General features: G+C 45.9%; 1 protein-coding gene across 2 annotated transcripts in view; it reads left to right on the forward strand.

Moving 5' to 3' along the window:
• FGF14 (fibroblast growth factor 14) overlaps nt 1–16284 on the forward strand; it is a 683726-nt gene that overhangs the window by 483082 nt on the left and 184360 nt on the right. For both annotated transcript variants that reach the window (XM_073664201.1, XM_073664202.1), the window contains exon 3: nt 1032–1135. In XM_073664201.1, coding sequence (XP_073520302.1) covers nt 1032–1135 — 104 coding nt within the window. The remainder of the gene's footprint in view (nt 1–1031; nt 1136–16284) is intronic.

A 16284-nucleotide genomic window follows, 5' to 3' on the forward strand; every position in this document is an offset into this window, starting at 1 on the left:
GAAAGTTTTATCACATTATCATTGCTGTGACTAGCTGGTGACTGTCTCATGGTCTGACCACGCCTACTCCTGTGATAAGCAGCTCACTGTCTATAGACTTTGTACATACAGAGTCTGGTGTGGGCGGGGGTTGCTTTTCTCAGCTCTGCTTCATGTTACATCTAAGAACTCTGATTGTGTCAGCGACTGCACCCAGGAAACTGAGTGATATATCGCTGGATTCAGGGTTTCATTTCCTATATTATGCTGCTCTCAGATGATGTAATAACAGATTCCCTTTAAACCACCCATTTTACAGACACAGTTCTTTTAAAGTAATCTAGTTTTAATTCTAGGCATCTTATAGGACTAGTGTAATATTTTGATTCATATATAAAGTACTTTGCCATCTACCTAGTTAAATAATAGAAATATAGTATAATAGGTTTGTGATAAAATATTTACAATCTGTTCCTTTTACTGCTATTCTTATTTGTTTTCTTTTCTGCCCTATCATCTCTTCCTACTTTTTTTTTCGTTCACATTCTTGCCGTTCCTTAGCAATTCCTTAGCCTCTCACCTTTCATCATCGTCACCTTTTAGTGCCCCACAGACTAAAATGTAGACAAATAAATGTCAGCAGTTCATTACAATGTAATTCTGTTCTGGGTCTGCAACGTTCTTCTACAAATCTTTAACATTTTGGATGTACATTTATCTTTTTTTACCAGATATCAGGGATTTGCTTGTAGAGATTGCTTCTATATTTTCCCATTTCAGACACATTTCCCATTAAAATCAAGCACTTAGGAGAGGCTGACTTATTTCGCATTTCCCTTGGTGCCTATTCCAAACTAACATCAGTCATGAATTTGCAGTGGCACCAAAAGAATTTGGGAAAATACATATTCCCTATATACATTTGTTTTGTCAATGCATTGGAATTTCCTGATAAAGAATGCTATGCTAGCTGTGATATACTGTTATATTGTGACTGTATCTGCTTAAATTAATGCAGCAGATGATTTTTAACATGTATCTGTTCTTTACAGCATTATTCAACCTCATACCAGTGGGTCTTCGTGTTGTTGCAATCCAAGGTGTAAAAACGGGGTTATATATTGCAATGAACGGAGAGGGTTACCTGTACACATCAGTGAGTACCACGCTTTATTTATTCATTATTATAATAGGCAGTATAAACAAGTTGTAGGATTTTTATGTTTGTTTTTAATCCGCACCAATAAGAAGGTAAAACAATGGGGTTGATTCAGTCAGGGAAGGACATATCATTGATGCAAGGGGCCCATGAGGTAAGGGGGCCAACTTCTACCTCCATCATTGTTTTTGCATCTATTTTATGAAGAAAAAATGATTCTAACATTGAGTTTAATGTCCTGATCTCTGGATGTCCAATAACTGGGACCTCCACTAATCCCAAGTATCGAGCTTGGATATCTTTGGCACTCCCATGGAGAATGACTGCAGTGGAGGTGTGCATGCTGGACCTCTGCTCAATTCACACAGGGAACTTCAGAGCTCCGTTCTCAGGATCAGTGAGAGTCTCAGCGGTCAGCCCCCCTCACGATTAAGTTTGGTTTTGTCAGTTTTTTTTTTTTTTTTTAGCATTATTTGCATGTTTTAGGTATGCATTTGTGTATTTTCAAAATGTTCACAATTTTTTTGCTTAATTTTACTTTAGTACCCCAGTGGAGTACAAAATCATTTTTTTTTTGCAGAGTTTAAGGTTGAAGGGGTTGTCTAGCCATAGGCTACAAGTCTGCAGTCAATATAGGTGCACTGCACGCTGGCGCACGACTACAAATATGTAATTTACACACAAGCAGTCACATGCTGACTAGACATGCGCAGATTCGCTCAAGTGTAGTGAGCAAGGCTGGATGCTTCTAATCGAAATATGGCCAGAAGTATGCAAATCACATATTTGTGGTCACATGACTGCCTGCTCCCTGCGCTGGCAGAGGAGACTGGCACACGGGATGTGAGGATTCACAAGTCTGAAGTCACATAGAGTGACTGCAGACTTGTGCTCCAAGGCCAGACAGCCCCTTTGACGTGCGACGATTTAAAGCTTAAAATAGCCAACAAATAAGCATATTTGAATTTGTGACAAGTCATCAAAGACTATCTGCCCAATTGGGTAAATTTAACACAAAACCAACTAATGCAAAAAAAAAGACAAGTCATAAAATTGACTTAATCCCTTCATGACATGTCCAATTTTTGTTTTTCCCTCACTTTCTCCGGCCATTATTTTTCTGTCCACATGCTTATTTTTTGTGGGATAAGTTGTACTTTTGAATAACTCCATTCATTTTACCACAGTGTACTGGAAAATGGGGAAAACATTCCAATTGGGGAGAAATTGTGAAAAAAAAATGCAATTCTGACTTTTTTTTTATTATATTTATTTTTAATAGGGAAAAGGCTGTAATTTGAGCTTTTTTTATTTTTTTTTTTCATATTTTTTAAAACATTTTTTTTACTTTTCACTGTACTTGTTAATTCCCTTAGGAGACTTGAAGCTGCGATCGTCTGATCTCTTGTGCTACATACAGCAATACCAAAGCATATTGTAAAAGTCACAATCTCCTTTGAAGCCGGCCACAGGTGGGGTTTCAAAGGAGCTCCATAATGACAGCTACCTAGGTTTTCAACAGACCACCGGGTGTCATTGCAACCCATTGGTGATCCGTGATGGTGTCACAGATGGGCACATGGAATGACAAGACCCCATTCTGTCGCATGTTAAATGCCGCTATCAGAGTACAACAGCGACATTTAACAGGTTAACAATCCCCGGTGAAGCTCCACTCCACCCGCAGTTGTTAGAGGCAGGTCCTGAATATAACACAGCCATCACCTGCTGAGTATGATGCTGTACATGTACGCCACATGTCGTGAAGGGGTTAAAAACAAAGGACGAATGATGAATTCAGCCTCGCTTTTTTATCAAATGTTTGCAAGAAATAACATCAAAACAACAGTTGTCAATTTTTAAAGGATGGAATCTTATTGCAAGGATGGAGCAGACATTTAAAAAGATAATTTTACAACTTGGAGGGGTTGAGTACTTTATTATTAACTATTGGTGCTTATTAAAGTTGTGGTTTAATTCACCATACACTAATCATTTTAATGAACAGTAGCGAAGCTGTTATACTTAAAGGGTGTTCTTCTTTTAGAAAATCTTTGCCCACAATTGCAGTTTATAATAAAATAACAAACCCCTCTTTACTTAACGTCGCTGGGTCCAGCTCTGATTGTCTGGTGATGTTCCCAGTATTTTATGCTGGAACAGTGAGTAAAGTGTAGTTTGTTTTTTCATATCGGGGACGAAGATTATCTGAAAATGAACAACTCATTTAACTTGTGAATATCTCATGCTTTAGTATTATTTTCTCCCCTGGCAAAGTTAAAATAATAGCGTGGACAATCTATGTGGGTGTTATGATAACAAACTAAATCAGCATTGTGGGTGCAATATATAAAGCACTCATTTGAATTTGGGGAACAGGATGGAAAATGTTACTTTATATTTCGGAAGTGTTGTACATCTCAGGCTTTACAGGGCCACACCTTCAGCAACAAACACCCACTTTTCATGTAATTTGTACAAAATGTTACAGTTCGAAGCATAATTGAATGTGAGTACCGATGGTGGAGAGTTACGTTAGTAGAGCTTCAAGATTTTTAAGTTTTGGCTCAGGTGGAGCCTCACTGTTGGTCATAGTGCATGACAAAACTTGTAAAACTGCTCAAAAAGGACAGACATTGGTGTAACTATAGAAAGCTCTGAGAAGTACAGCATATGATCACTTCTGTGAAAGCTGCTCCAAAGCAGGCCCTACAGTTGGCACCCCCTGCTTTTTCAGTGAGGCTCGACTCAGAGATTGAGTAGCATTGCTCTAAGCACTAATGTCGACCCTGTCCCCAGCTATTGAACGACTATAACTCCTAGCCTGTCAGAGCATGTTACATCTTTGTTGGAAAGCCACAGGTTTGAGTCGCCTGCCTTACAGTAACATATAGAACATTTTAAGACCCATTTATTTGGGGCGATAATGGCCAAATGAGCGTTCATAATAATGCTTGTCCTGAAAACTGGCAACATTGTAAAGATGTGTTGATCAACTAACAATTGAGCAAAATGATTGGATTATTTATGTTGGCATAAAAATGATTATCACATGCATTCTGTATTGGTATTACCAATTTTTCAGTCCGTTCTGTTCCCATGCATTTATGTCAGCCCAAGTGAATGAGTGCCGATCAACTTGCCTATAGACGACCGGTGCTCGTTTGTGGGCAGAAATTCATCAGTCTAAACAATTCTTTTCGTTGGATGGCTATTACCATATTACATTGGTAATTAATGTGGGCAGGTGGTAAACTAGTCAATGTTGTGATACCTTTGTTTCAAGAATATAGAGTCACAAATCTTATCATCTCACATTGACCTGTCCATGTGTTCCACGGCAGTCACATATACAGGATAAAAACGATGGCCTGCTTTTCATTTGCCTGTCTAGTTCTATGGCTTACAGCACATTAAGTGTTGACATTGGACATTGCATTCCACTTTACATTCTTAGATTTATGATGTTAGTTTAGTGAAGAACAACCGGTTACAATTGATCACGTAATTTTTTTAGAGGCCCCCAAGAAAAGTGTGTCCTCGATATATATGACAGGCTCTCACAAGATAAGTTCAGGGTAACTGATGATCAGTGTCAACAGAAAAATGAAAATGTGCAATATAGTGTCTCTCTGAGACGTTTAAACAAGGTGATGTGGATGAATTATGGTTGATGTCGCAAAAAAGCAATATTGCATTGCACATAAACAGGTAAGTGTCCTGGGGAGCAAAAAACAAATGTTGTGTTCAGGGAAAAGTTTTCCTATAACATGTTCTATGGAAGGATCCTTCAGAAATATTAAGAAGTGTTTCTGACTGATATCTCCTGAAAATAAAATTAGTATAGACAAATAGTACTTGAGAATACATGGGTATATTAAGTGGTTTACCCCAGCAACCGGTCTAGGAGACTTGACTATTCTCTTCAAGTCAAAGGTTGATGGGCACATTGGCATTGCATTGAGCACTGGGTAGAGTAAAGGTCCATCTATATTAGTTGCTTCTTTGGCATTAAGTGACCACCGATCAGTAAATATTTAGTAATCTGAGGCGTCTAGCAGTTTACACAGGACAATGTGCTGCCAAAAAGGATGATCTTTTTTGCAAACCAAAAGATCATTTCACCTGACGAACAAGCGTTTCACTCATTCATCAGGGGATCAGCAGCCTGTTTACACTGCGCGATTACTGGGAAACAAGCATTCCTAGGAATGCCAATTAATGATAATTGTGACCTTTAGAAAAGAGCAATCATGCCATTCTTTTTGTAAAATAACACTGTTATATATTAATCACTGTCCTATTAAAAACATGGAATACATTTTTCTAACAATAAATGAGTGAAGGAGTTTTCCTGGACTTTATTATGTACGGCTTATCCTTAGTATGGGCACTCTGGCTTGAAGTAATTGTTGCTGGTAAATAATGATGGGAAAGTGATGCTCACTGGACACTTCCAGGGCTGTGGAGTCGGTAAGCCAAACCTCAGACTCCTCAATTTCCATGACACCGACTCCCACATACATGGCTCATGTTTAAGTGATACATTTACTGTAGCACAGATTCATCTCAGCTAAAAGTCTAGACCCTTAGATCAGGAATAGGACAGACATTTATAGGACAATTCATAACTTTTCCAAATTCTTATGAAAAAAATATTCCGCACAAACTGCATTGAACTACTGTACCCAATTTATTATATATTTTAGGAGTTGGAGTCGGTCCATTTTATACCGACTCCGACTCCACCAAAATGGACACTGACTCCGACTCCACAGCCCTGGACACTTCAGCCTGTTCAGTTAGGCGATCAGCGTTAGTGCTGAGAGTCAGATCCCAACTGATCTGATATTAACAATAGGCCATAAATTATTATAGTCTTGAAAAACCCATTAAAGCCCTTCATGTATATAAACTTTATATTTTCAAGATCCAGTACTTACCAATCAGTGGCTCAGGTACCACATATGGTTCTCCAGTTAGTGCTAGCTCTGCTGCAGTGCCCTTGAGGCACCAGGGATGGTTTCCCACAACTGAAGCCATTACTAGGTACAAACCATATGAGTGGAAGTAACACTTAGAGCCATATGACTAAAGCTAGCATCAATGCATACAGGAGACTCCCAACTGTCCTCTAATGGCAAAAGTCAGGGATATAGGAATCAAGCAATTGGATCATGTGTGCGTGTGTAGGAGGGTCTAGAGCAATGGTTATCAAAATAGACTTTTTTTCACCTCACCACCTATCATGTGTGAGTGGTTTACCAGTTTTGGGATATTTTTACAGATTCCACAGTAGAGATAGAGATTGTTTTTGCCTTTTCTACACTTATACTGTTTTCAGATCTTTTTGCTGCATTTCTTACCTTCTTTGGTAAAAATATCAGATAAATATATTTAGGAATTTGTTGTTCGTCCTTCATAGCCAAAGATGACCATGAATCCAGGGTTTAGGTGAGGATCAGTGGCTGTGGGTCCAGAGATGACTGATGAGGCCAATCCGAGCCCTGAAGGCTCACCCACCTACGTGACATAAGTAAGCAGATGTAGTCAGGACCGTACATACTGCTTGTGCCTTGCGTACTCTTGCTTTTGTTTTGCCTCAAAGATTCTCCGGTCTTCAACTGCATGCTACTTAAAGAGAACATGTCAGCACGATTTTGTAATGTAATGTAAGGACATGGCTGTAAAGGCACAATAATACTACATTGATACCTTTGATGAAGAAATCCACTTTGTGGGTCTTCTTTAATCACCATTTGAAGTTTTCTACTAACTAGATTTCGGTGCACAGGGGCGGGGACTTTGCACTGGGTCTTCTCCTCCCTGTCTGTGATTCCCCAGCCCCTCTGCTGACAGGTCATTGCTGAGATTTCACACAGAGGAGGCCGGTCACTCACAGACTGGAGGCAGGCGGAGGGTCCGGGGAATCACAGACAGGGAGGAGAAGACTCAGTGCACAGTCCGGCCCCTGTGCGCCAACATCTAATAAACAGAAACCTTCAAATGGTGATTAAAGAAGACCCACAAAGCGGATTTCTTCACCAAAGGAATCAATATAATCAGTATTACAGCACCATTACAGCCATGGCTTTATGTTAGGTCACAAAATCGTGCTGACAGGTTCTCTTTAATACATGTATTTGCAATGCTATATATTTTCCTTCACCAAAGAACATGATCAGTAGCAATTTATAAAGTGAAAAATTCTTTCAGATGTTTGTTGCCAAATACAATTACCGTACTCCCTGGTACATACAAATGGTTGAAACTAAGCTACAAACGTAACTGCTGCCTCTATTTGCTCCTTAATTTTACAACCAATAAAACTGATATTTTTCTTGATGCCAAGATTGCCCTCTATTATGTTATTTCAGGAATTAGTGGAAATGTCACTGCCTGTTATCTGGATATGAGTGTGTGATATATGCACTCTCCAGTAACTCTCAGTGGGGAAAAGCTTTGGCACTGAGGGGTCTCTCTTGACATTTCAAATGCGTCACAGTGCTGATTGCTGCGTTTTCTATAAGCCCTCATAATTGACTTGTCTAGGAAGAACAACTTCCAGCCACAGGGAAGGATACAGGACTGCAGATAACAGTGTTCAGAAGGAGATGATGGTAATCATTATTATTCAGGCCACTTTCAAATACACCTCACAATCAAAGTCAAATGAAAAACAAACTTGCATTGTCACTTTGCTACAGAGCAAATAGGGAATGTGCGGAGTTAATGGGCTTTTCATTGATTGCTGTATCTGGTGTTATATGTTATAGCATTATATACTGTATAAATTCTACTGTGTTAACATGTCAGGATACAAGACAAACATTAAGCACTCATGCGGTATATTTACAGATATAATTCAATGAAATGTATCGTGAAACGACACTTTGGTATATCCCTGCCGTACATCTGTTTATAACTAACACATAAAGTAGCACTTTACAACGCTAAGCATGCAAACATGAAATATATGAAATTTGAATAGCATTACTGCTCCAGAAAATAGAAATAACTGAGAAATCTTAGCGCATAAATTGGCAAATTTATGTTTACCCGGCAGCCACGGTAAGGCGTTTCAAGTTGCCAGGAACCTATCTAATGTGAATCCTCTCATAGAGACCAAAGTCTGCATGTGTATGGGAAGGTAAGATCTCTTAGTAAGCACCTGTACACACCAGTTTTCTGTTTTGGAAGTGATGATCAGTCTTTTGATATTTGTACATCTGGTTATAGCCTCCAAACAGATTTGGCAAACATTATGTGAACTTGATCAAACCCCTTTTTAGCTGAATACAATTAATGAGATTTCTATAAAGAAAAAGTAAATTATGAAGTTAAATCTGTTAGAGATATCATCATTTTCACTATGGCTTCTGGGCTACAAGACAACATTTGGTTGTGTGTAAAATATGTTCAACCAATAATGACCCCATTATAATTACACTATGATGTAATCAGCTTCTAGATCCGCCGCTTGTCTTCTGCCAATGTGGTGTATGGACCCCTCTCCTTTCACATCAGTTGATCAATAATGAAAAACAATTCAAGTATCTGATAAATCTGCCTCACTCCGATCCTCAAGGTCGGTCTGGGGTTCTAGTGAGGCCAATGATTAGTTGCAGCGGTCATGTGGGAAATCGAGGAAGTCATCATTGCAGAACAGTAAACAAAGAATAAGAATAGCGCTGCAGCAATGGTAGCCCAGACTACCCACATGAGCGCTGCATACACTGTTGATTATTGGCTCCATCAGTCATATCTGTAGTCAAGAACATCATTGCTGCAGGACCCACAAATAAGCGGCACAGACGAGATGGCAGCAGTTTTATCAGATAAGTAATATGTAATTTCTTATTTTATGTTATTGACGCGCCCCCTGGGCCTGTGTTGTGCAGGGGAACCCGGAACCGGGCCTGTTGTAGAATGCTGGGGGTTGTAGTCTCCGTGTGGCGGTGACCCGGTCCGTGCCCAGGGTGGTCAAACCAGTGGCAGTCTATTTGTATTGTAATAAGTGTCCGACTACGCCACCCGTGGATTGCGGTCAGTGGGGACCGCCGCTGCGCTGCAGACCGCTGAGGCTGATGTTGTTTGCGCAGCTGAGTATGGGATGACTCCCCACGGGAGAAGTATTGCCTCAGGGCAGCTAATGTGGAAGATGATGGGAGTGATGGTCTGAGGGTCCCAGTGCTAATGGTGCAGGAGCGGCAAGGAATCACAGAGATGGGAGGTGCAGTTTAGGGTCTTTACTGATGGTACAAGGCAGACCCTCCCGGGAGTACTGGCTAGTATAAGGGGCCTGGTCAGTTTGCGAGCAAGCAGGAGTTCCCCTGGCCAGGTGGAGTTGTAGGCCTCCCCGTTAATCTGCACTCTTCCTGGCTACCTTGCTGTCAGCGGTTATAAATAGCCCACGTCCCTGAGTATACCGTGTGGTGCTCACCCGTATGGCTGGTGACTTGGGGCCTTCTGTTAGCCTCCGCTCCTGGATGGCGGCGCTGGTCCCTTCTCTGTGACTGAGCCTCCGGGCTTCTATGGCTAGAGGACCTGGAATCCCCTGCCGGCTGGTTTCTGCTGCTGGGTGTATATCAGTCCCCACAGCCTTGGACTCCTGTGTCCGGCTTTAGTATCTTCGTCCAGGGCGAACTCTGCTCCAGCCCCTGGACTTCTGCTACTGCTCCTACAGAGCTACTGTTCTTGCTTTCCCTGTGTCTGGAACTGAACTCCAGGCTCTGACTAACCTAATCCCGCCCCAGACCCAGTTTAAAAGGGCAGATTCCTCCCCTCCCAGGTCTGGGCGGACTGTGTTGCATGCTTAGGGATCCTGACCAGAGAAACCTCCCACTTGCTCTCAGACATAATATCTCTATTACTGTGGCAACCAGACCCCTGGGGTGTCACATTCCCCCCTAGTAAATTTTAGTACTCCGGGACTAAACACATTTTTTTTGTTATTGTTATACAAGGTATAACAATAACAAGATAACATATTTACAAGAAGCTTTAGTCTGTAGAGGTCACGGCGTTTCCGTGACCGGGTGTCCATATCACCCAAGGTGAAGTTTATGAAACAAAGGGGGTGTCCATGTCACCCAACAAGGCGAAGTCTTGGCACAGAATAGGGGACCTGTCCAAAGCAAACCCCTTGCGTTGTCCTTGGGCGTGGCTGCAAGGGTAGACTAACTACTCTGGGCCGCAAGGAGGCCACGCCAGACAGGTTTTCTCTTCCGCGGCCGTCTTCACAAGAGGCACCAAGGTGCAACTATCTACAATACTGTTCCGGTTATCCAGTGTCCATAACCTGTTAGTTCAAATAAATCTGCAGGGTAACTGAGAAACATAATTAGTAACAGGCAACAAACATAAACCATAAACATTTTTCAATAAACAGTCAACTTTACAGTGCATTGGTTTAGATTCTCCAGCGAGCGGGCATCTGACCTCTAGTGACTCTTGTGGACCTACGGAGCTCACTAACTGGTTCTGCACTACAGGGTGTAGGAGGTGTTATGGGCAAGCTGGGCAGCTTTCTGCGCACTCTTTGGCTCACTAGGGGCACGGCAGGCTCACTACTAGCAGAGGGTTGATCCTCCTGTACTGCTGGTGTGGACTCTTCTGCCTCTTGGGCCGGCTGCTCTTCCAGCTCTACCGGTTCCTCTGTAGGCACTTGCGGGGCTGGCTGGAGAAAGGTGAGGACGGGTACCACGACAGCGCCGTTTACTTGTGTCCAAGACCGGGGGAAGTCTCCGAGTACGGTACTGATCATTTCTTCCCTTTCCTCTGCGGGTTGAGGGTTTTCTTGATCTTCTTCAGGGCTTTGCAGCTGCTCGGGACACTTCTTCAGGTGGTCTCTGGAGACAATGGCTGTGGTTTCTCCTCCATCCTTACTGATTACGCAGATTTTTGGGTTCTCATTGCTTGATGGCAGTACGGTGTACGGGTCCTTCTCCCACTGGTCGTCCAACTTGTGAAGCCGCCTCTTCCTCTTCAAGACCTGCTCTCCAGGTACCAGGGGAACAGTGGGAGCATACTGGTTATAAGCCTTCTCTTGCCTTTCTCTAGCTTGAGACAGACTTCGCTCGACGCTCTCCTGTACTTTCCGATACTGCTGCTGCCGTTCTGTATCCCAGTCTGCCTCTGGCGAGGTGTCCTCAGGCGTCAGGACTCCCATATCCAGGTCAATAGGCAGCTTACCAGGTCTTGCTCTCATTAGGTAATCCGGGGTACAGTTGGTGGAACCTACAGGGATGTGGTTATACAGGTCCACCAGATCGGGCAGTTTCTCAGGCCACAGACTGCGTTCTTCCAGGGGCAGTGTTTTTAGCAGATCTATCACCACCTGGTTCATCTTCTCGCAGAGTCCATTGGTTTGAGGGTGATAGGGCGTTGTTCTTATCTTCTTGCAGCCATACAGGTTGCAGAACTCCTGGAAGACCTCCGCTTCGAAGGCTGGTCCTTGGTCTGTCAACACTTGGTCCGGGTACCCGTGTGGACGGCAGAAGTGCTGCTGGAAGGCTCTAGCTGCTGTTTGAGCCGTTAAGTTCTTGACCGGGACCACCACCAGGAACCGGGAGTAATGATCTACGATTGTGAGGGCGTAGACATACCCAGATCTGCTTGGAGCCAGTTTCACATGGTTCAGGGCTACCAGTTCCAGTGGCTGTCTGGTGATGATGGGCTGCAAGGGAGTCTTCTGGCTAGCACGGTCCTTTCTTCTCAGGTGGCACGGGCCACAGTCTCTGCACCACCTCTCAATGGCTCCTCTCATGCCTACCCAGTAGAACCGTTCACGCAACAAGAACTCCAGCTTCTTCCATCCGAAATGCCCTGCTCCAGTGTGGTATGCCTCCAGAACCATAGCCGCGTCTCGTCTTGGGACCACTACCTGCCAGGTCAACTCATGCGTTCGAGAGTTAACCATTCTCCGGCACAGCTTCTCCCTGTAGAGGAACAGCTTACTTTTCTCCTTCCACAGTTGCTTGGTCTCCTCCGGAGCATCTGGGTCAAGACGGGCATCGGCCTGGGTCAGCATTTCCTTCACCAAATGGACTGCGGGATCACTGTCTTGCGTCTCCGCCCAGTTGTAGTGGGGCAAGGGATTGAACGTCGCGGAGCGCCTGTCCTTCACATGGTGGGAATACAGGGTAATCCCATGACGGTGGAACGCAGGGAGCTCAACTTCTTCCAGATCTTCTGGATCTTCCCCTACATCCGGTAAGTTCGGCATTCTAGACAGGGCATCCGTGTTGGCATTTGATCGTCCTGCCCGGTATTTGATGGTGAATTCAAAGTTGGACAGGCGGGCCATCCATCTCTGTTCCAGGGCACCGAGCCTTGCAGTGTCCAGGTGTGTCAACGGGTTGTTATCCATGTACACGGTGAATTTGGAGGAGGCAAGATAATGCTTGAAACGTTCGGTCACTGCCCACACTACTGCCAGGAACTCCAGCTTGAATGAGCTATAATTCTCAGGGTTCCTCTCCGTGGGCCGTAGCTTTCGGCTGGCGTAAGCGATTACCCGTTCTTTCCCTTGCTGGATCTGGGACAGTACGGCTCCTAGCCCGATGTTGCTTGCGTTCGTGTGGAGGATAAAGGGCTGGCTGTAGTCTGGATATGCCAGGATTTCATCCCCCGTGAGGGCCATCTTCAGCTGGCAGAAGGACTCCTCTTCCAGCTTTTCCCACCTAAAGGGCGGCTTCTGGTTTTTGGCTTTCCGAGATTGACCTATCAGGAGGTCCTGCATAGGGGCTGCCATTTTGGTGAAACCGGGAATGAATCTTCGGTAGTAGCCTACCAACCCGAGGAACTGCCGCACTTCCTTTATGCTGGAGGGTCTTGGCCAGTCCTTAATCACGGTGATCTTATCAGGGTCAGGAGCCACTCCGTCAGCACTCACCACGTGTCCCAGGTATTGCACCTTTGGTTTCAGGAGGTGACACTTGGAGGGTTTCACCTTTAGGCCGTAGTTTGCCAGAGCCTCGAACACTTCTGCCAGGTGTTTCAGGTGGTCCTCGTAGGTCTTGGAATAGACGATGACATCGTCCAGGTATAACAGGACCGTCTCGAAGTTCCGGTGTCCCAGACAGCATTCCATCAACCGTTGGAAGGTTCCTGGTGCGTTGCAGAGCCCGAACGGCATACAGTTAAATTCGCTGAGACCCATCGGGGTGGTGAATGCGGTCTTCTCCCGGTCCGCCTCTGCTACAGGAACCTGCCAGTACCCGCTAGTGAGATCCAAAGTAGAGAATAAGTTAGCAGATTTTAATGCAGCTAAGGACTCTTCTATCCTTGGTAACGGGTACGCATCTTTGTGTGTGATACGGTTGACCTTCCTGTAGTCTACACACATTCTCATGGTGTTGTCTTTCTTTTTCACTAAGACTAGTGGAGTTGCCCAGGGGCTACAGCTGTCCCTGATTACCCCAGCCTCCTTCATGTCTCTAAGCATCCCCTTGGCGTGTTGGTAGTGTGCCGGGGGTACGGGTCGGTATCTCTCTTTTATGGGAGGATGGTCTCCCGTGGGGATGTGGTGTTCTACCCCCTTTACTCGCCCGAAGTCTAGCGGGTGTTTACTAAACACTCTCTCGTACTCTTGAACCACCCGGTAGACTCCCTGTTTTTGGTGTGAGGGAGTGGAGTCAGTACCCAAATGCAGTTGCTGACACCAGTCCTCCATTGGTTTCTTAGAGCCGTTACCTTCCTCTGGTTGAGATGGAGGCAAGGGTTCCACGGCCTGTACAGAATTCTGGTTTATGGTGAACAATTTGGCTAGCGTGGCATACCGGGGCAGGTGTACTTCTCTCTCCCCGATATTTATGATGCGAACGGGCACCCTCCCATGGCGTACATCGACCACCCCCCGTGCTGTCAAAATGGTGGGCCTACTGTCTGAGTAGACGGGTTCTACCATTGCTTGGTAGTCTCTACCTCTTAGACCAATAGCTGCCCGGCACCAAATCATCATCTCACTTTTTGGGGGCATGGCAATAGGGAACGGGTCACACATTCTCACGCTACCTATCTCACCACCAGATAGTTCCACCTGTTGCCGCTTCATCAGTGCCCGGATCTCTTTTTGGGGCACACGCTGCTGGCCGGAACTGGCGTTCTTGGCAACCTGCTGTAAAATGAGAATCACCTCTGCAAGACAATTTTCAATCACATTAGTTCCCAAGGTTATTCTAGGGTGACTCTCATGACGGTCTATGTCCACTATAATCAGTCCTTGTGCCGCCAGTTCGACTTTACCGATCTTAATGGTCACCTCTTTGAATCCCACCTGCGGCATGGGCTGACCATTGCTGGCGATGATACTCAGGTCGTCATCTGGGTAGCGGGTTATGTCCGAGTCATTCCAGTACTGCTTGAAGAGCACGTACGGGATGGTGGTGACCTGTGACCCGGTGTCTAGTAGGGCACTCATAGGAATGCCATCCAGTACCACAGGCAAGATTGGACGTCCCCCTACGTATTTATCACGCCAGTTTGATGGGCCTGATGGTCTTATGCCTGGGGGTTGGCCCTCTACCCCAGGTTGTGCCCGTTTAAATGACAGTACCTTGCCACATGTCCGGGTTGATTGCAGCGGCGGCAGATGGGTCGTCCGTCCTCGTTGTATCTGTCGCTGGGTCTTCCTCTGGCCGGTGGGGTCCTCCTCAGTCGGCGCCACCGGACGTCCTCCGGTCCGGATGCCAGCTGGATCTTTCCTGGAGAAGAGACCTGTAAAGACTGCACAGTTCTGGTTAGCGCGGCAACGCTCTTAGTCAGCTCTTGGACCTGATGGTGCAGGTCTGTAGCCGGGTCACTGTTTAAAGCCTGCGCATCAGCTCCCACAGGCCCTGCAGACAAGGGCGCCGTCTCCTGGTGGTAAGTGATAGCAGGGCGCCTGTGGGTCACAGCGCCACCTGGTGCCGGTTCTCGGAGCACCCGGATGGCTCTGTCCTTGAACTGTGCAAAGTCCAGGTCAGGGTCCTGTAAGGCCATTGCCCGCAACTGGTTTCGGTGGGCATTGCACAGTAGACCCTCAATAAATTGTTCAGTCAACAGCTTATCTTCATTTCCCACGCTGTCAGGGTCTGCCTGCTTAATGGCTCTCAGGGCCTCTTGTAGGTTTAGCGCATAGTCTCTTATACTCTCATGTGCCCGTTGTTTGCACCCGTAAAATCTTAGTTTTATTTCGGCTGAGATGCGGGTGTCAAATGTGTCTTTCAGCCGGGTTAGTATGTCTCTGACAGTCCTCTTTCTCCCAGGTGGCCAGGACTTTACCTCCCTTTGGGCTGCCCCGATTAATTGGGCCACCAGGATGCTCACTTTTTGCTCTTCTGTGAGGGGGTACACCTGGAAGAGGCTATCCAATCTTTCTCTAAATTCATTTAGAGTATGTGACTCCCCTGAGTACTGGGGTAGCCAGGTTGCCCCCGGGATATAGGGCATGGTGAATGGCATGACTGCTGCAGTGGTTGCGCTGGCGGTGGCTGTGGCAGTGGAGCTCCCCTCGGTATCCGACATCCTCCTCCCCCCTAGTGGACCGTGGCCTACCTTGCGATGCTCTTCTTCCGTAGGCCGCGGCTCCGCAGTCGATCGTCGGGGTTGAGGACCTGGCGTCGCGCTCCGATGACGTCAGCGTCGCTCTTCCTCCCTTCCAGGACCTTGCGCAGCGTCAGAGCGTGGGGCGGAGCTTCGGATCTCGCGCGCTTTCGGCGTCCACGCCCCTCTTCTTCCCGTGCGGCGTCCCGAAGATGGCGTCCGAAGGCGGGAAGCACCTGCGGATGGCGGGAAGAAGGCAGAAGACGGCGGGAAACGGTCCAAGATGGCGTCTGATGGCGGAAATCGGCTCCGGATGGCGGGAAACGACTCCGGACAGCGGGAAACTTCACCACAGGTAAGTATAAAAGTCTCTTTTTCAGGCACGCAGTACCCGGTGGTTGCGGGCACGAAATCCTGCCGACTACGCCAAAGTTGACGCTCCCCCTGGGCCTGTGTTGTGCAGGGGAACCCGGAACCGAGCCTGTTGTAGAATGCTGGGGGTTGTAGTTTCCGTGTGGCGGTGACCCGGTCCGTGCCCAGGGTGGTCAAACCAGTGGCAGTCTATTTGTATTGTAATAAGTGTCCGACTACGCCACCCATGGATTGCGGTCAGTGGGGAC

Source organism: Phyllobates terribilis, unplaced genomic scaffold (assembly GCF_046119375.1).
Source record: "Phyllobates terribilis strain yellow unplaced genomic scaffold, ASM4611937v1 Scaffold_2__4_contigs__length_985480577, whole genome shotgun sequence".
Classification (NCBI taxonomy): Eukaryota; Metazoa; Chordata; class Amphibia; order Anura; family Dendrobatidae; genus Phyllobates; species Phyllobates terribilis.